This window comes from Rhinoraja longicauda, chromosome 2 (assembly GCF_053455715.1).
Source record: "Rhinoraja longicauda isolate Sanriku21f chromosome 2, sRhiLon1.1, whole genome shotgun sequence".
NCBI lineage: Eukaryota > Metazoa > Chordata > Chondrichthyes > Rajiformes > Arhynchobatidae > Rhinoraja > Rhinoraja longicauda.
The window spans coordinates 12,725,435-12,746,318 of NC_135954.1; the positions used below are offsets into that span (position 1 = coordinate 12,725,435).

Genomic DNA, 20,884 nt, shown 5'->3' on the forward strand with positions numbered 1-20,884 from the left:
ATTTCATTGTTTTATATTTCTTGATTTCATTTTAAAAAATAATACTTTATTCAAATTTTTAACATGATAACACTGGAATTAATTATCTTTTCCAATCTTAATGTCACAATAATTACTTGTACTTGTTTAACACCTTTGGTAAGATAAACCATCCCAAAATATCTCGCTGGGGCATTTAAAAAAGATAAATGAGGGCAAGGCTAGGGATAATAGAACTGCCAAAACTTAGACAAGGTGTTAGGTTTTAAGGAGTGCCTTAAATGAGGATAAACAGGTGGAAATACTTAAGGGTGCTCTTCAGAACTTGGGCCTTGGCAACTGAAGATATAGTTACCCGTCAAGGAGGAAAGAGTGTAGGAAAGAACTACAGATGCTGGTTTAAATCAGAGGTAGGCACAAAATGCTGGAGTAACTCAGCGGGACAGGCAGCATCTCTGGAGAGAAGGAATGGGTAACATTTCGGGTTGAGACCCTTCTTCATAATTTAACTAATCAAGAATATGCAGAATGGAGGAGAGAAAACTTGAGTTGGACAATAGGCATGTATTTAAGGTTCAGGGTGGCCAGCAGCTGAACGTAAGAGCTGAACCCTCTTTAGTCAGAGGGTGATGAATCTGTAATTCTTTGCAGAACACACAAGGCTGCAGCGGCAAAATCAGTGGATATTTCTAAGGCAGAGAGAGATAGATTTTTGATTAGTACATGTGTCACAGGTTATGGGGAGAAGGCAGGAGAATGGGGTTAGGAGGGGGAGAGATAGATCAGCCATGATTGAATGTGTAGGAAAGAACGGCCGATGCTGGTTTAAATCGAAAGTAGACACAAAATGCTGGAGTAACTCAGCAGGACAGGCAGCATCTCTGGAGAGAAGGAATGGGTGATGTTTCGGATTGAGACCCTTCTCTCCAGAGATGCTGCCAATACAGCTGTTACTCCAGCATTTTGTGTCTAGCCATGATTGAACAGTGGAGTAGACTTGATGGGCCAAATGGCCTAATTCTACTCCTTTCACTTATGACCTTCTGACTTTATAAATCTAAAAAAAAAAAGTAATTCCTTTGAAAGTTGATCTTGGTTAAAACATTCTTATTCAAAGTTAGTGACCTAACATTGGAACGGAACCGGAATTACCTAATTTTCCCATGATCTTATTTCTAGGAAAGAACATGCTGTTGTTGATTTGTCTACGTCATGTGTTAATGGAAGCAAGAGCATGCATTCATTAAGTAGCCTTGACACACATGAATGGCCCAATGAGCTTTTTGTGCAAATGCTGAACTTCTGAAGTAGAATTAAATAACTGTACAGCGCAGAAATGTGCCCTTCAACCCACCCTGTCCATTACGACGAAGTTGGTGTTCTGAGATCGTCTCATTTGCCTGCGCCCGGCCCCCAGCCAATCCAATCCCTCCCCACAATCCAAGCCCAGACAAAATAGTGGCAAATTGCTTCTGCAATTTCCAATCCAACGGCCTCCTTCTTGTGGCTGGGTAATCAGAACTATACACAGCACTCCAAACGTCGTTGCGTTTTAAAATATGGGCAGTTTGTATACAACCAGAACTAATAAATGAAAACGTATTTATTGCATGTAAGGTGAGAGATGGAGTAACATCTCATGATAATATATTTTAGAATGAATGGTTTTGTAGTCACCAGAACACTAACAAAATGGAGGCTTGCTACTTTGAAAATTTGAGAATGAATCGGATGCAATCTCATGATTTAATCAAGAATGTGAGGTGGAATTTTAAAAAAATAAAGAATAGTTACTGAAGCCCCAACACTGGAAATATCTCAACATGTGCTTTGTCATGTCATTTTCATGTCTTTTACACTCAATAAAATTGCCATGCATTCTTCTAAATGCCAATGAATCAGGTCTAACTTATTTTTAGCCATTCATGTCAGGACAATCCTGTCTTCCCAGGAATTGATCTCTTCTGAGTTGTTTCCAATGCCAGTATATCTTAAATGTGCGATGCTGTTTGTCTGGAATGCGGTGTCTGGCCTGCCTCTTGAGGCACAGTGCGGAAGGGAAAATTCAGAGCCATAGTGATAGGAGACTCGTTAGAGGGACAGACTAGGAGATTCTGTGGCAGCGAATGAGACTGCTGGATGTGTTGCCTCCCAGGGTCCAGGATATCTCAGAGCGGCTGCAGAACATTGAGGGAGGGGGACTAGCTGGAAGTTGTGCACTTTGGTACAAATGACATGGATAGGAAAAGGGATAAGGTCCTGCAGAGTGCATATAGGGAGTTAGGCAGAAGAATATAAAGAACCCCGAGGGTAGTAATCTCTGGTTTTCTCCCGGTGACGCGCACTAGTGAGGGTAGGAATAGAAAGATGGGACGGGTGAATGAGTAGCTCAGGAGTTGGTGCAAGCGACAGGGATTCAGATTTTTTTACCTTTGGGATCTCTTCTGTGGCAGACGTGTTCTGTACAAGAGGGATGGGTTGCATCTGAACTGCAGGGGTATCAATAGCCTTGCACGGAGGTTTGAAAGTGCCACTTGGGAGGGCTTAAACCTAGATGTGCAGGAGGGTGGTTTCAGATGTAATCGAGGGGAAGGCAAAAGAGGTAGAGGAGTTGTGCTGCTAATCAGGGAGGCTGTCACAGGCACCGAGAGACCACTCTGTAGGGTCCATCTGTGAAAGGTGCAAGCACTCTAATGGAATTGCACAATATGCTTTACAATGGCAAGTGGGAGATAGAGGAACAGATATGTAGAGAGCTTACCGAAAGATGACAAAGCAAGAGGGTTGTCTTAGTGGGTGACTTTAACTTCCCAATTATTGATTGGAACATGCTCAATGCCAAAAGTTTAGACAGGCAGAATTTGTTAGGTGTATTCAAGAGTTTTTTGAAACAGTATGTGGATGGTCAAACTCAATAAGGGAATATACTGGACCTTGTGTTGGGAAATGAGCCCGGCCAGTTGACTGGCGTTGCAGTGGAAGAGCATTTTTGGGGATAGTAGTCACAACTCCATAACTTGTTTGAATAGGGAGAAGGCTGGATCTTGTAGTAAAGTACTAAATTGGAGTAAAATTTCCAACATTATTAGGCAGGATCTTGGGAGGATACATTGGGAGCAATTGTTATTGGGCTAGTCCACATCTAACATATGGATAGACACGTGGAAGTTGTTTAAATGCCAGGTGATCAATTTGATAGTAGAACCAGGAAAATGATTATCTTACGATATAGTAACAGTTTATTTATCCCGGGCTTTGTGTACGTTAAGCTAGAAACAGTGCCCCGGTGAATTACATAATTGAGGTTGTAGACAGCGCTTGAAACTAATTGGATGGGGTGGGTGGTTGAGAGTAGGATTAAGGTGACGGGAAGCTTAATAAATGAAAGAAATGAGAAAACAATGGCACAGGCTAGCGAAGGAGCGATTGAAAATCAAATGTGGTGGCAGAACATATAAACAAAAGTGAGCCGCAGAAATTGGAACCAGAAATAAAAATGATAAGATGCCCAAGAATAAATCATTTTATCTGAATGCATGCAGGATTTGTAACAAATAGTGATGGATGGGTTTGATTTAATAGATAATAGCTATTCCATGATTGTAGGGGGGGTTAAGATTGATGAATCATTATTCCAGATTATTCAATGTTCCAAAACAGCAGATAAAGAGGGAAAGGAGATGGGATAGCATTGTTAAGTCAAGGAAGATAGCGCAGAAATGACTGGTAATATAGAGGTGTAGGAAGGAACGGCAGATGCTGGTATAAACCGAAGATAGTTTGAGGAAGGACATCCTAATTGGAGGAAGGACATCCTTGCTATTGAGGGAGTGCAGCGTAACTTCACGAGGTTAATCCCTGGGATGGCGGGGCTGTCATATGAGGAAAAATTGGAAAGACTGGGCTTGTATTCACTGGAATTTAGAAGTTTGAGAGGGGATCTTATGGAGACATATAGAATTATAAAAGGACGGGACAAGCTAGATGCAGGAAAAATGTTCCCAATGTTGGGAGAGTCCAGAACCAGGGGCTACAGTCGAAGAATAAGGGGGGGTATTTAAAACTGAGATGAGAAAAAACTTTTTCATCCAGAGAATTGTGAATTTGTGGAATTTACTGCCACAGAATGCAGTGGAGGCTAATTCACTGGAGGAATTTAATATTTAATGGATAAAGTTAGAGAGTTCTTGGGGCTAGCGGAATCAAGGGGTATGGGGAGAAGGCAGGCACGGGTTACTGATGATCAGCCATGATCACAATGAATGGCGGTGCTGGTTCGAAGGGCCAAATGGCCTCCTCCTGTAGATGTAGATGCTGGTATAAACCAAAGATAGACACAAAAAGCTGGAGTAACTCAGTATCTCTGGAGAAAAGGAATAGGTGACATTTCTGTTCTCAATCTGAAATGTCACCTATTCCTTTTCTCCAGAGATGCTGCCTGACCCGCTGAGTTACTCCAGGTTTTTGTGTCTATCTTCAGTGATATAGATGTGATGGATTGTGACGTGGAATTAGTTTGGATGGAAATAAGGAATGGGTGGTAGAGGCATGTAAGCTCCCAAAATGTCTTGTATTTGGAACAGAAGTGGTGGAGACGAAGAAATTGAGAGTAGGGGTGTGGCATCTTTGCAAGAAAGTAGCAGGATGTGGGAGCAGATGTTGTCCAGAGTGAATAGGTTTATAGCTGGTGTTGGTCGGAAGTCTGTCCCCAGTTGTTTCCTTTTTATGAAATTTCAATGTAACTATTCATTCAGCTTTGTGGTATCACTGGTGAATGGCAGAGATCCTTGAGCTTTTGCTAAATTGGAATTAACACTGGGGAATGGACAAAGGTAGATATAGATGAGCATTACAAAGATGAGTATTAGTATCACATTAGTATTACAAAAGTGTTTCCTTTACAAATTGTACCAGACAATATTGGCCACCTGGTGGCTCTGTAACGTGATACCATTTCAATCATCGATCATAATTTCCCTCATCATTCCCCAGTGGGAGAATTGATTTAAATCTATACAGGGACCAAATTCGGGGAGCTCATCTTTGAAGGTGCAAAAAAAACCTCACTCGCATAATGAAACGGGGACTTAGCAAGGACAATTTAAGGGAGAGTTGTAAAGGACACAGCATGATAAAATGAACAATAATTGTTTGGGTGGGGAGTAAAGCACAGGCATGCAGTGATAACGGTGAGGATTTTCCCTTGATTTGCATGTGTCTGATTGAACTTCTGGCTATCTAATCAAAATATCCCATAGAACTATTGGTGACAAAATTACAGAATTTAGATATCTTGAACGTCTAGAGACAAAGTGTTTCTAAAATAGAATAGGGTATGGGCGCGGTGAACTTGCAGGTAGTGGTGTGGCCCTGCACCTGCTGTGATTCGTGGTAATAGCTATAATGATCATAGAAACATAGAAAATTGTCCAGGAGGAGGCCATTTGGCCCTTCGATCCAGCACCGCCACTCATTGTAATCATGGTTCATCTACAATCAGTAACCTGTGCCTGCCGTCTCCCCATAATCCCTTGATTCCACTAGCCCCTAGAGCTCTATCTAACTCTCTTTTAAATTCATCCAGTGAATTAGCCTCCACTGCCTTCGGCAGAGAATTCCACAAATTCACAACTCTGGGTGAAAAAGGTTTTTCTCACCTCAATTTTGAATGGCCTCTCCTTTATTCTTAGACTGTGGTCCCTGGTTCTGGACTACCCCAACATTGGGATCATTTTTCCTGCATCTAGCTTGTCCCGTCCTTTTATAATTCTAATCGTCTCTATAAGATCCCCTCTCAAACTTCTAAATTCCAGTGAATACAAGCCCAGTCTTTCCAATCTTTCCTCGTATGACAGTCCCGTCATCCCGGGGATTAACCTCGTGAACCTACGCTGCACTGCCTCAATAGCAAGGATGTCTTTCTTCAAATTAGGAGACGAAAACTGCACACAATACTCCAGTTGTGGTCCCACCAGGGCCCTGTACAACTGTAGAATGACCTCTTTATTCCTATACTCGGATCCTCTCGTTATGAAGAATCATAAGCTTCCTAAATTCAGCTCGAAGAGCCAACGGCAGTAAACCTGTCTAACTGTGGATGTCCTTGATTCATGTCATGTTATGCAGTGGATGCAATGAATTGATTCATTTATTTGTGTTATTCTAGTCAATGCCATTTGAAGAAGGTTTTGTTTTCATTTAAATAATGAATGGTTATTCAGAAAGTAGTAGCAGCAAACAAATCTTAGTAGTGCTCCAATGGTTCTAATTTGCAGAATTCAAATTTGGAGTGAGATTTGTATGGAGAGCAAAAAGGATAAAATCCATAGGCATATGTAAAATCTAAGCTTCTATAATCCCCGATTGGTTTATCATTATCGTGATAATGTAGATTGGTGTACTTCATAGTCTAAGACGCACAGTTTAATTTGGTTTAACGAAATTGCTTGCTGGGTGCAATGCAATGGTTAACGGTAACAGTAATTGCAAGGAGAGAATATTTGGTTCAAAATGGAGCCTCTCCCTCATTTGAAGGCCAAAATAAGAGCTCTCAACGGACCTGAGGAAATGATTTAAAATTGGAGTTGTTTCCTGATCTAGAAGTAGTGATCTATTAATTTGATGGGAATGGTTTATGTTAGAAATACTCCAGCCTTTTTTTTGTTGTTTGAGAGAGAGTTGTATAGATATACTATCAATATTTTTGTGTCTGTTATACTTGAAAAAATATTCAGTGTAAACTGGTGATAATTCAAGGAAGCCAACTTTTCATTTATCGACTCAACTTTAACAAATCCTACTGTTTAGATGAAATATCAGCAGAGGACCTAATATTCAGTAGTCGCATGTTAAAATAAAGAATTTAAATCTTGACGTGTCTCTTTTTTCATGATTTTCTTAACAGGGAATGAAATTGATTCCCCTGTGTCGCCTGTGAAATCATGGAAGTCTGTTTCACCTCCACCTCAGCAAACAGTAAGTACTGTTGAGTCCAAAACTCCAGTTGGAAGGAGAGGGAGGTTTGCAAATCTTGCTGCAACGATTAACTCCTGGGACGACGATTTGAGCCATCCGATCATTAAGCATAACAAGTCATCAGGACAGCCTGGTACTACTTGTTTACCAGTTTCCTCTGCAACAAACAAGGCTCCACCTCCTGTTGACAGCAGTTGTCCTAACCAGCAAGCTGTAATCTCCACACAACGACCTCCCGAAAATACAGTTATTAAAATAAACTCTCCAGCCTTACAGGTAGGTGAAGATATTTATAAATAAACTCAAGAATCCCTATAGGGAAGTATAATTATTTTTAAAGCGGTGCGTTCCTAAGAGTTTTTCTAACTTGGTAATCCTGGGGTGTGTGCCTTCAACTTGCCCTGCGAACCCAAAGCATTTGCTGTAAGATTTAAAGGGTGATGACTTATCCGCTGATATCCTTACAGCAAATGCTTTTGTTTTACATTTCATTTAAAAAATAAAATGGTTTGCCTGTCCTTGGACAGATATATTACTTGAATACTCCCCCCCCCCCCCCCCCCCCCCCATTTTCTTAAATTTGCTGCAAAGCAAAATATGCTTTTTTTCCCCTCCCTTGCATTTTATTTGTGCCAACTACATTCAATTTTATTGCTCCAAATACATTTTTAAAGATGGCTCAAAAAGTAAACGATGCAAGATTGAGTTTGCCACCAAGAATTAGGTTATTTATCTTCACTGAATTTCCTCCTGTACTTTTTGACAGGAAACAATTGACTGGGATTTTGTGTTCACAAGGAAATGGAGCACTTGTAGCTTTCTAATCAAAGTCCAATGACATCCAATCTGGAACTTCATCCAGGTTACATGGTGACTGGTAAATCACCATTAATATAGTCTTGAGTGTGGTGAAAATATATAATCGCTGGAGATGTTGGTATAGTTTAAGTTTAAACATTTTTTTAAGTACAATCAATGCCCAACATTTCCTGACATTTTAAATGTATTGAAATTCGAGTAAAATCTCCAGCTCTTAATGTAAGATTTTCACATTCGTTAATCTGCTACCCTAATTATTCAGGTTAATTTATTTTGTTAGGAGACTGTTCAGCCTGATGTCCATTTAACAAAGGTGATCCCACCCACCTCAAAGAAAGTTGAAGCGATTAAGTTGCCATCAACCAAAGGAGCCCAGGACCAACCATTAGCAGCAAAGGTGACAATTTCCCAGCGTCAAATCGTGTTTAGAGATCAACCAAAAAAAGACTCCTCTGTTCAGGTTCAGCCTGGGGGCAATCTGCCCACTCCAGGTAAGTTGTTTTCCAAAACCTTAGAATGTGACTCACAGGACCATTTGTCAGGCCAATGAACACTATTTTAACTTTTGCATTAACATTTGCAGATTTGATAACTGGCTTTCGAGTTGAATTATTTCCTTCACTCTACAATCTTTTCCCATATCAGATGTTCGAGTTGAAATTGCCTGACTGTATTGGAAGTTGTGCTGCTAGAGATTGGAGATCACATGTAATCTGTAGAGTACAGGATAGTGCCTTACCTCTGTCAAATGTTGAAATGGGAAATATTACTACATCTTCACATGGTGTTGGCGCGGCCATTTCTGGAGTAGAGTGGTAGAGTGATGCAGCACAGAATCTGGCGCCCATCAGCCTACCAAGTTATCAACCACCCAGTTACATTAATCCCATTTCCCCCCTCCACATTTTCATTGACTCCCCCAGTTTCTGCTGATATATATATATGACAATTTACAATCACCACACAGCTAACCAACTTGCACATCTTTGGAATGTGTGTGGATTACCTGTAGAAAACCCACACAGTTACAGGGATATTGTGCAGACTCCATACAGGTTTGGATTGAACCTGGTTCTCTGGCAGAAAGTATTCTCTGAGCTACTGGCATTGGTGGCAGCCTAAATCAGGTTAATTAGGCTCATTTCTGGGATGAGAGGGGTGTCCTATCAAGAGGCTGTGTTCTGCAGCTGCGGCTCACCGGCAGTCTCTCCGTTTTTTTTGGTGTTTTTTTGTCATTGTCGTTCTTAAATGTACGTTTTGTTTTATTTTTAATTCTGTGTATGTGGGGGGGGGGTTGGGGGAAACCTTTTTTTCAATCTCCTCCTCAACGGAGATGCGACCTTTACCGTGTCGTATCTCCGTTCGCGCTACGGCCTAACATCGTGGAGTCGGCGGCCTCCAGCTGGGATCGACCTCGAAGACTCCGGTCGCAGGGACTGGACTTACCATCTCGGAGGCTTCGGCCGTGGGCCCTGCAGACCGCAACATCAGGAGCTCGCAGGTCCCTGGCTGGTGACCGGTGTTTGGGAGCTCCAGCCGTAGCAGCTTCGACCGCCCCGAAACGCGAGGTACGATCAACCCGCCCGCAGGCCCTTCATCGCCCTGCGTGGCTCGGCCGCAGCACTTTACATCGCCCGGTGGGGGCTCAGGACTCTCATCGCCCTGCGTGGCTCGGCCGCGGCACTTTACATCGCCCGGTGGGGGCTCAGGACTTTCATCGCCCTGCGTGGCTCGGCCCTGGGACTTTACATCGCCCGGTGGGGGCTTCAAGGGGTTGGGAGCCTCGACTGCCTCGTGGCACCACGGGAGAAGAATGAGGAGGAGATAAGACTTTGCCTTCCATCACAGTGAGGGTATGCCTGGAGCAATCACTGTGATGGCTGTTTTGTGTAAAAAATTGTATCTGTGTGTCTTGTGCTTTTTGATGTCTGCTGCCGGACCCTGACGTGAGAGGACGCTGGCGTTGAGTATTCGCCGCTTTTCCGTCAGGATAGTTTGTCTGTTTGTCTCTATGTTAAATGTATTTGTAAAGCGCTTTGAGCATGTGATAAGGCGCTATATAAAATAAATATATTATTATTATTATTATTATTATATTTTGGAGTTTAGGAGAATGAGGGGTGATCTCATTAAAACATAGTGGCAGGATAGCTGTCAAGATATTTCTACAAGAGCGAGAATCTTAAATGGGAGACATTGATACAAGATTTGGGATGAGGATCTAAAATTAAGGTGTGCAGAAATTTCATGCAAGAGGGTAATGCATCCCCCAGAGAGTTGTAGATATTATTCTGAGTATTTAAAGAGGAGATGGCTAAATAGTTTTGAAAGATGTACAAGTTGAGGGGCATGGGAAACTGCTACAGATGAGGCCTGGGGCAGATCAACCGTGATCATATTGAATGGCAGAGCAGGCCTGCGGGGCTGCCTACTCTTGTACTCTTAGAAATATTGGGGAATGCAGCAAGAAAGATAGAATACTTTCAGTTAATGGACAGTTAACTGAAGGTTCAATATCAAGGATTCCAGGTGTGATCAACCGTTTATGAGCATATGTATTCTGTGCATCCAGATTTTTTTACTGTTATTGTTGGTGATTTTTTTTTCTGTTCAAAATTAGTTGAAGCTATTTGGAATATTACATGTATTAATGCACCTTTCACCTGCTGTTGTTTTTTTAAACTAAAACGTTCCACTTTTAAATTCCTAATATATTATAGGTGGTCCGGGAGTCAAATCTTTCCTAGAATGTTTTGGTGAGCGTTGCCAACAACACAGTGTGTCGAGTCCTGCTCCATCTACTCCTGGACAAAGAACCCTCAATGTCACACCCAGCACAAAAGCAATACAGGAGCGGCTATTTAAACAACAGGAGCCTTCCGCTACAGCACATCTAACTCAGCAATTTAAACAGGTGTGGATTTGAACTTAATTCCAGGATTCATTTAGGCCCTAGAAAGAGAGCACAATGTCTCAGCCTATGTTTGATCTTGGAATGGGTGGAGGAATGGAGTGGAGAAAAAGGTGGCATATTTGAAGCCCCATTTATTACATTGCATCATTTCATAAGACTAAAGTACTTTAACTGTATGATCATTCCTCACTGATCCTGTTTAATTAAGCTGCAATGTAAATTCAGTAGTTAATTTGGTTTAGGATTGATTGGGAAATAAATATTGGCCAGAATGGTTCCCTGCTCTTCTTGGAAATGGTTTCATGGGATATTTTGTATTTATCTGAATGAAAACAGGGCGTTGATGTAACCAGATTAACATGTTACCCGCCAGGGCAACTTTATTTTTCTGCTCCAATTGATTGTGTTTAAATGGGAAGTGGAAATTTAACCCAAGAAATTGGTATGTGAACTGTCTCATAGTAAATTGCTTTGTCCTGACCTTGCTTTGCTTTGGAAAGTTCAATTCTCCCATGTTGCAGAGTTTACAGTGGCCATCTCCTGTTTGCAGTAAGCTTCATAGCTGCCTGATGTCTAAGCTTGGAGGTATTATATATTTATGAAACTCCATTCTGGGCAGTTCATCTATATTGTATTACTAGACCAAGTGGAGCTGTTGGGCCCAAACCTTTCCTGCATTGGTGCAGCACCCTCTCCTACTCCCTCCCTTCCTCTCCCTTCCTCCCCCTCCCTCCCTAGGAGATAGATTTAAACTTTAAAATGGGAATAACTTAAAAAATATAACATCAATTTCAATAATACTACTTGCTTTACTAGTAAAGCAATGACGGTGAGTAAGTTGGGCCTAAAATTGTCAAGCTATCGTGTACCGTTTTGGCTGTAGTTCGATCACAAATAAACAAACAAATGAGAGTTTTAGTATATAGATACATGGAGTGATTGCTGCTTATTGACTCAGACCTAAATTTTGAACCTTTATTTTTATCATAATGTGCAAATTAAAGCAGTATCATTATATTCCATCCAAATGGTATTTATTACCAATGCCAAAGACCTGGATCGATCCTGACCAAGGGTGCTGTGTGTATGGAGTTTGTATGTTCTTGCCGTGACCTGAGAGGGTTTTGTCCGGGAGCTCCAGTTTCCTCCCATACTCCAAAGACGTACAAGTTTGTGGGCAAATTGGCTTGGTAAAATTGTAAATTGTCCCTAGTGAGTGAAGGGTAGTGCTAGTGTGTGGGGATCGCTGGTCAGCACGGATTCGGTGGGCCAAGGGTACTTCCGTGCTGTATCTCTAAATTTCAAACCTTTGTTGAATGTTTTTATTTTTGCAGATATTATTCAAACGATATTTGAAACAAGCTATTTTAGTGGTTTTGTTTCTATTTGGGATCTGCTTAATGTAGTACTCTAACAAAGATAGAATTTTATCTTTGAGTCATAGAACGATACAGTGTGGAAACAGGCCCTTCGGTCCAACTTGCCCACAACGGCCAACATTTTAATTGGAAGAACGATGCTGCTTTTCTTAACTTTCAATTCAGGTTGTGGACTTGCAAATATAAATGGGTATTTTAAGGTGCAAGATTACTTTATTACGCTAGAGGCAGGAAACATGTTCCCGGTTTTGGGGGGGTCCCGAACCAAGGGCCACAGTTTAAGAATAAGGGGTAGGCCATTTAGAACGGAGATGAGGAAGAACTTCTTCACTCAGAGAGTTGTGAAGCTGTGGAATTCTCTGCCTCAGAAGGCAATGGAGGCCAATTCTCTGGATGCTTTCAAGAGAGAGTTAGATAGAACTCTTAATGATAGTGGAGTCAGGGGGTATGGGGAGAAGGCAGGGAAGGGGTACTGATTGTGCATGATCAGCCATGATCATGGTGAATGGCGGTGCTGGCTCATGGGGCTGAATGGCCTACTCCTGCACCAATTGTCTATTATGGTATTTTGAGATGTGCCTTTCTCAAATAAAAATTTTGTTAACTCGTCTGAGTTATGTTTCACAAATTCTGGCTGCCAAATTAACATTGTGCTTTTCTTAGTGTACCAAACTATTATTTTGAATTCAATCTACAGCATATTGAATAGATTTTTTTTTTCAAGCTGAAATAGTCCCTTGCTATGATTTTGCTGTTGTTTCAGGAACGGGAAAAAGAGCTGGCAACTATTCGCAATCGGATTCAGAGAAGCAACTTGTGGAGTGTTGATAAGAAAAGAGAAAATTGTACTTCCACTCTGCCTGAGGTGTGTATGTGACACTTCTCTTAAAACCTGAACTGTAATGAGGGATGCTATTGATGCTTGACTGTGCCAGGAAATAAATATTAATTTTATAGCCCCCATTTTAATTTGAACAAGGTACAAATTTGAATTCATCATATTGAATGGGATTAAATCTTAATTGCAGATACTTGTTTATACGAAAGATAGACACAAAATTCTGTAGTAACTCAGCGGGTCAGGCAGCATCTCTGGAGAAAATGGATAGATGATGTTTCGGGTTGGAAACGATCTTCAGGCTGATTGTAGTGTTGGGGGGGGGGGGGGGGGGGACGACGACGACTTGAAGCGAAAACAAGGACAAATCAGGCCTGGTCTTGCAAGGAGGTTCCCTGTGACAGAGGTGGGTGTCCCTACTGCAATCATTCTAAATCGAGGGTCCCAACCCAAAACATCACCTATCCATTTTCTCTAGAGATTCTGTCTGACCCGCTGAGTTACTCCAGCATTTTGTGTCTATCTTTGATCAGATGTGGCTTGGGATGTCCAGCACCACCTCAACTATAATAGTGTCCTCAAGACATCTTCAATAATTGTCCAAGTATCATAACAGACGAAAGAGATTCATTGAGGGCCTTGCCCATCTCATGCAACTCCCAATGTAGAAGATCACTTTGGTGTCTGCGGGGCTCCATTCCCTCTCTAGTTGCCCACTTTCCCTTAACATGCTTATAAAATCTCTTTCCATTCTCATTAATCTTATCTGCTAGTGCTATCTTAGTCCCATTTTTGCTCTTCTGATTTCCTCCTGAAGCATGCTCCTTAATTCCCTGCACTCCTCCGTGGATGCAGTTGATCTGATCTGCCTATACCTGACCAATGTCTCATTTTTCCTTGTGAGAGCCTCAATTTCCCTCAACATCTAGGGTTCCTTAAACCCACCGACATTTCCTTCCACTCTAATGGGAACATTGCATCAATTCCACTCGCCCTAAACCCTTGGCACCATGGCAGTCCCATGCAATCAAATCAAACTCAAGTACAATAGATAGAGCAAACTGGAAGATGCAGAGAGCAGAACATAGCAATTTGATGATATTGTGTTTAATATACCTGGTCTGTTTGGATAGCATGCAAAACCCATCTTATCACTGTACCTCAATTCATGTGACAATAATAAACCTAAATCTAGACTGGAACTGCCATAGAGCAGAAGATAGTTCCATAGACAAAGTCCAATGTTCACAATGGGGTAGGAGTGAATCAGACGGTACCCTATCCGGAAGGGCCATTCAAATGCCTGATAACATTGGGGAAGAAGCTGTTCCTGAGACTGGTGGTATGTGCTATAAAGCTTCTGTGGTGTGGGAGCAGGGAATGAAGGACTGACCAATATGGAGCAAGTGTTTGATCATATCGGCTGCTTTTCTGAGGCAGCGTGAAGAGTTGATGGAGTCAATGGTGGGGGGCCTAGTCTCGGTGATGGACTGGGCTACAGCTACAACTCTAAAATTTCTTGGGTAGAGCTGATCAAAACTAAAATAATGCAACCCAATAGTATGCTTTCTATGGTGCATAGCATGATGCACTATTGGGAAAGTTAAAATCCCCCACAATGACAACCCTATAAGTCTTGCGGCTGCCTACAATCTCCTGCCATATTAATTCTTCTAATTCTTGTTGCCTTTTTGGGGGCTTATATATACACGGTGATCATACTCTTTGTATTTCTTAGCTCTACGCCCTTCAGTAATGTCATCTCGGACTACTGCCCTGATGTTCTCCTTAACCTGATATTCTCCTTATCAAATACTTGAGGTGTGCTATATTATCGTCTTTCAGCACTAAAACAGACCCTTTGGCTCAACTTGCTCTTGCTGACCAAGATGCCTCAACTATATTAATGCCACCTGCAGTATTGTGATTATGATGCGCATGTTATATTACAATCGTGTGGGACATTGCAATTTTTTACAGTATTGATCTTGGTTGTGAGAAATTGTGTATATGTCAGTTGATGTAAAATTATAATTGTTATTTCTCATGTTCCATTTGTAAATGAGAATGTACAACGGTGTTAATCGCACCTTTTTAATTTTAAAATAGGATTCTAGTGAACCTCTCCCTAAATTCACTGAGCAGCGGAGTGCAGAAGTTCATCAAACCCAGATGAATACTCCGCAGCATGCACTGCAATCATCAGAACCAAACACAATGTCGCCAGTGAAGTCTGCATTAACAAGGGTGCATGAGCCTTCATCTGCGAAAATATCCAGCGCAGAATCCACAGGTACAAAATTTAATTAAAATAAATCACTTGTTTAACTGCATAGTTCCTTTTTGTTTATCCTATTTTTATCCATTCATCCAGTTTTGTCAAATCTTAACTGTTTCCACTGGTTCAAAGTGCTGGAGTAACTCAGTGGGTCAGGTAGCATCTCCAGAGAACATGGATTAGTGAATTTTCAGACACAACCTGACAATACCTGTCCATGTTCTCCTGCATTGCTGCCTGTCCTGCTGAGTTTCTCCAGCACTTTGTCTTTCTTTGTGAACCAGCATTTGCAGATCCTTGTTTCTACATGTTTACATAGAAACATAGAAAATAGATGCAGGAGGAGCCATTTGGCCATTCTTTGTGATCATGGCTGATCATCCACAATCAGTAACCCGTGACTGCCTTCTCCCCATTTCCCTTGATTCCACTAGCCCCTAGAGCTCTATCTAACTCGCTTTTAAATTCATCCAGTGAATTGGCCTCTACTGCCTTTCCATGGCAGAGAATTCCACAAATTCACAACTCTGGGTGAAAAAGTTGTCACCCTACAACAACCTAGCATCCTCTTCGCAGTTCACACTGCCACCCAGCTTTGTGTTATCTGCAAATTTGCTAGTGTTACTTTTAACCCCATCATCCAAATCATTAATATATTGTACATAGTTGCGGCCCCAGCACCGAGCCTTGCGGCATTCCACTGGCCACTACCTGCCATTCTGACAGTGACCCATTTATTCCTACTCTGTTTCCTGTCTGCCAACCAATTCTCTATCCATGTCAATACCCTAACCCCAATTTTGCTCTAATTTTGCCCATTAATCTCCTGTGTGGGACCTTATCAAAGGCTTTCTGAAAATCCAGATGCACTACATCCACTTGCTCTCCTTCATCTATTTTACTTGTCACATCCTCAAAAAATTCCAGAAGATTAGTCAAACAGGATTTCCCCTTCATAAATCCATGCTGACTTGGACCAATCCTTTTACTGCTATTCAAATGCGCCGTTATTACTTCAATAATTGACTCCAGCATCTTCCCCACCACCGATGTCGGGCTAACTGGTCTATAATTCCCTATTTTCTCACTCGCTCCTTTCTTGAAAAGTGGGATAACATTAGCTACCCTCCAATCCACAAGAACTGATCCTGAATCTATTGAACATTGGAAAATGATCACCAATGCGTCCACTATTTCTAGAGCCACCTCCCTGAGTACCCTGGGATGCAAACCATCAGGCCCTGGGGATTTATCAACCTTCAGTCCCATCAGTCTACCCAATACTATTTCGCGCTTAATGCAAATTTCTTTCAGTTCCTCTGTCTCCCTAGATTGACTGTCTCAAACTCACACGGATCACTTAACGTCCTGGCCATTTTTGGGGAGATTTGTGCATTTAAGGTTAAATGGTGGTCTACGTACTATGGTATGATTAGGATGAATAATCTTGAACTCTCCTTATTTTGTAAAGATGAAAACAAAATAGATTTTCCATTGAAATTTTTTGTTTTAGAAGAAACCATTGACTAGACCATAAGTTTTAAGATCATTTTGAATAGGGATAAATCTGAATATGGGGAAGGTACTCAATTGGTGTAAGACAGATAACAACATTACCAGCAGGAACTAGGGAGAATAAATTTGATCAAAGGTCAGCTGATCAAAGTTCAGGACTGGCATGTTCCAGGGGGGGATAAGGATGTCAAGGTAAGGGAAGCTTGGATGACCAAAGAGGTTGTAAATTTGCCCTAAAAGTAAGTGTATGTAAGGTTTAAAAAGATTAAATCAGGTCAGGCTTTTGAGGAATATAAAGCAAATAGAAAATAACTTAAGCAGGCGATAAGAAGGCCCAAAAGGGCTCATGAAATGGCTTTGGTGAGTCGTATTAATGAAAATGCCATGCTTTTATACGTACATTGGAGGGAAAAAAAGGGTAACTATGGAGAAGGTAGTACCACTCGATAAAGGACGGAATTTGTGCTTGGAGTTGGTAGATGAAGCTCGGGTGCGAAATGAGTATTTGGCATTTGCATTCAGCAAGGAGAAGGACGTGGAGGACAGTGGGGAGAAAACTAATTTGCGAGGGCAGTTTTAAATCAAGAAGGTGGTAGTGTTGAGACACTTGAAGAGCAGGACCTAATTGGATTTATCGCAGTTTATTAAGAGGCAAGTGGAGATTACCAAAGTCTTGATGAAGATCTTTATATCTTTAGGCATAGAATCCAACGAATTGTAGACCTCTGAGCCACGTGTCAGTGTTAGGGAAGCTACTGGAAAGGATTCTTCAGGATAGGATTTACTCCTATTTGGGACAGTCAGCATGGCTTTGTACATGGCAGGTCGTGTCTTACTGAGTATTTTGAGGAAGTGACAAAGCCGATAGATGAGGATAAGGCAGTGAATGTTATCTACAGGGGTTTTGATATTGAATTTGATAAACTCTCCTAGCAGACAGATCCAGAACATTGAGAAGCAAAGTCAGTGGATATATTTAAGGCAGAGTTAGATAGATTCTAAGGTGTCAGATGTTATGGGGAGAAAGCAGGAGAATGGGGTTAGGAGGGAGAGGTAGATCAGCCACGATTGAATGGCAGAGTAGACTTGATGGGCCGAATGGCCTAATTCTACTATCAATTATGATCTGAAGAAGGGTCTCAACTCGAAAAGTCACCCATTCCTTCTCTCCAGAGATGCTGCCTGTCCTGCTGAGTTACTCCAGCTTTTTGTGTCTGTCTTCGGTTTAAACCAGCATCTGCACTTCCATCTTACACACTTATGATCTTATGATTGACTTGACAATATGCATTTAAAACTGGTTTACTAATAGAAGCCAGAGAGTTGTGGTGGAGCACTTTTGCAGAATCAACAAAATAACTTGGGTTTAAAATATTACAAATTGCTTGTGATTTTGTCATTATTTGGATTTTAACGTATGTTTTCACTCTTATAGTTACTTCCAAAGGGCAACATGTGAGGAATATTACTAGTAATTCTGCCAAATTAAGCCCTTTCAAAAAGCTGTTTGCTGTTTCTGAGCAGCTGGATCTCACTGGTGGCAAAGGAAATGCTGAAAGAAATAGAGGTAGGAAGCTATTTCTGTTCGTGACAATAGTTAGAAGATCTTTGAAGTCATAATTTACCTGCCTTTTTTTCAGATTTCAGTAGATTTTTTTAGTTGTGAACATTTCATCCAAAGCCAACCAACACCTAATGTCCATTTATAACTGGATGCATGCCACCTTTGAATTGTTGAGGATCTTCTGGCAAAGTTACTCGCACAGTTTTGTTGAAGAGGGCATTACAGAATTTAGATTCATCCAGCAGCAATGATGGAATGATATATTTTCAAGTCAGAAGAGTAACAAAGGTCATATAATCATACAAGTAATGTATCATAGAATAAGGGCGTTTGGCCCAAATTGCCCATGCCAACCAAGATAAGCTAGTCCCATTTGGTGAGTGAAGAGCAAATGAAGTGGAACAATAGACAATAGGTGCAGGAGGAGGCCATTCGGCCCTTCGAGCCAGCACCGCCATTCAATGTGATCATGGCTGATCATTCTCAATCAGTACCCTGTTCCTGCCTTCTCCCCATACCCCCTGACTCCGCTATCCTTAAGAGCTTTATCTAGCTCTCTCTTGAATGCATTCAGAGAATTGGCCTCCACTGCCTTCTGAGGCAGAGAATTCCACAGATTCACAACTCTCTTTAAGAATCACAATTCCAAATGATCATTCCTGAACCCAATCTTCAATCTATGTCTATGCTGTGTTTCTAATTATGTCGCCGTTGATAGCTGTCAGTGGAGGCCTATATTTGTTGCATGAGACCCGTAGCCTTAAATTTGTTGTATTGATTGCTATAGTCATTCCACTGCTCATCTGAACATCTGACTTTTTCACTTCTGAACTCTCCAGACAATGCTCCTGGTATAGACAATAGGTGCAGGAGTAGGCCCTTCGAACCAGCACCACCATTCAATGTGATCATGGCTGATCATTCTCAATCAGTACCCCGTTCCTGCCTTCTCCCCATACCCCCTGACTCCGCTATCCTTAAGAGCTCTATCTAGCTCTCTCTTGAAAGCATTCAGACAACTGGCCTCCACTGCCTTCTGAGGCAGAGAATTCCACAGATTTCCAACTCTCTAACTGAAAAAGTTTTTCCTCATCTCTGTTCTAAATGGCCTACCCCTTACTCTTAAACTGTGGCCCCTTGTTCTGGACTACCCCAACATTGGGAACATGTTTTCTGCCTCTAACGTGTCCAACCCCATAATAATCTTATACGTTTCGATAAGATCTCCTCTCATCCTTCTAAATTCCAGTGTATACAACGGAAGCATGGAGCATTGTGGCGTCATACGCTGAGGAGTTTCAGGAAATGGCTTAGAAAGTGACTTTTTAAACTTTAAAATCTCTAGCTTTAAAAATGTAGGTTCAATTTGAATGAGAGTTGTTACATATTATGCTCAGGATAATGGTGAGTAAGGTGGTGCAAAAATGGTGGCGCTACAGTGTACCGTTTTGGCTGTGCGAACCATAAAAGTTATGCTTTGCACAAACACACATACTCACGGACAGAGAGTTTTAGTTGGATGGATGGGTGGGTGGGTGGATGGGTCATTTGGATTTTAACACATTTGTTTTTTTCAATCTTATAGTTACATCCAAAGAGCTAAATGTGAGGAAGGTTGCTAGTAATCCTGCTAAATTTAGCCCCTTCAAAAGGGTGTCTGCTGTTCCTGAGCAGCTGGATGTCAGTATATGTAAAACAGAAAAGGGCGATGGTGGAAGTTCAGGTAAGATGCCTTTTGCTGTTTGTAGCAATAGTTTGAAGATCTTTGAAAATATAATTATTTGGGGGAAACTTAATTCTTCCAAAGTTTGTGAGCTGTTGGTACTGGTTCCCGATTTTCCCACAATTTGTTTTTAGAAATCCTGCAAAAAGTTGTATGTTTTTGGGATGTGAATGTTACAGGCAAAGCCGGCATCTAATCATCTAATGTCCATTTACAACTTGACCCATAAGCCAGCTTTGTGAATTGTTGAGACCTTCAGCTGCAATGAAGGAATTACATTTATAAAGGCAGAAGGGCAATTTGACGGTCGTAAAACCATGAGTTATATATCACAGATATAGGGCCTTTGGCCCGAATCACTCATGCCAACCAAGGTAAGCTAGTCCCATTTGCCTGTAACTTGACCTTTGTATCTCTAAACCTTTCTGTCCATATACCTGTCCAAATGTCATTTAAACATTGTAATTCTACCTTCCTTTACAATATCCTTTGGTCGCCCCTTGTGTGAAAACATTGCCCTTCCTAAGATCAACGCAAAATGCTGGAGTAACTCAGCGGGACAGGCAGCATCTCTGGATTGAAGGAATGGGTGACATTTTGGGTCGAGACCCTTCTTCAGATTACCTTATCCACCTTATCTCTGCCCCTCTTGATTTTAACTACCTCAATTTGGCCACCACTCAATCTCCCTCACTCCAGTGGAAAAAGTGCCAGCCCCTCCTTATAACTCAAGCCCTCCATTTCTGGTAACATTGTTGTGAATCTTTTCTGCATCCTTTCCAGCTGAATGATATCCTTTAGCTGGACGACCAAAACTGCATGCAATATTTCAAGTGTGGTCTCAACAGTGAATTGTACAGTTGCAACATCTAATTGATGGAGGAACTCAGTGGATCTGGC

The 20,884-nt window shown here is 41.5% G+C and overlaps 1 protein-coding gene across 2 annotated transcripts in view; it reads left to right on the plus strand.

The window, feature by feature from the left end:
- The window catches only part of anln (anillin, actin binding protein), a 61,806-nt gene that overhangs the window by 13,116 nt on the left and 27,806 nt on the right, over positions 1–20,884 (plus strand). Inside the window, exons 4-10 of one of the 2 annotated variants that reach the window (XM_078427192.1) lie at positions 6,884–7,230; positions 8,054–8,264; positions 10,494–10,687; positions 12,830–12,931; positions 15,014–15,197; positions 18,133–18,264; positions 19,847–19,984. In XM_078427192.1, coding sequence (XP_078283318.1) covers positions 6,884–7,230; positions 8,054–8,264; positions 10,494–10,687; positions 12,830–12,931; positions 15,014–15,197; positions 18,133–18,264; positions 19,847–19,984 — 1,308 coding nt within the window. The remainder of the gene's footprint in view (positions 1–6,883; positions 7,231–8,053; positions 8,265–10,493; positions 10,688–12,829; positions 12,932–15,013; positions 15,198–18,132; positions 18,265–19,846; positions 19,985–20,884) is intronic. The other variant, XM_078427201.1, reaches the window with a different exon arrangement.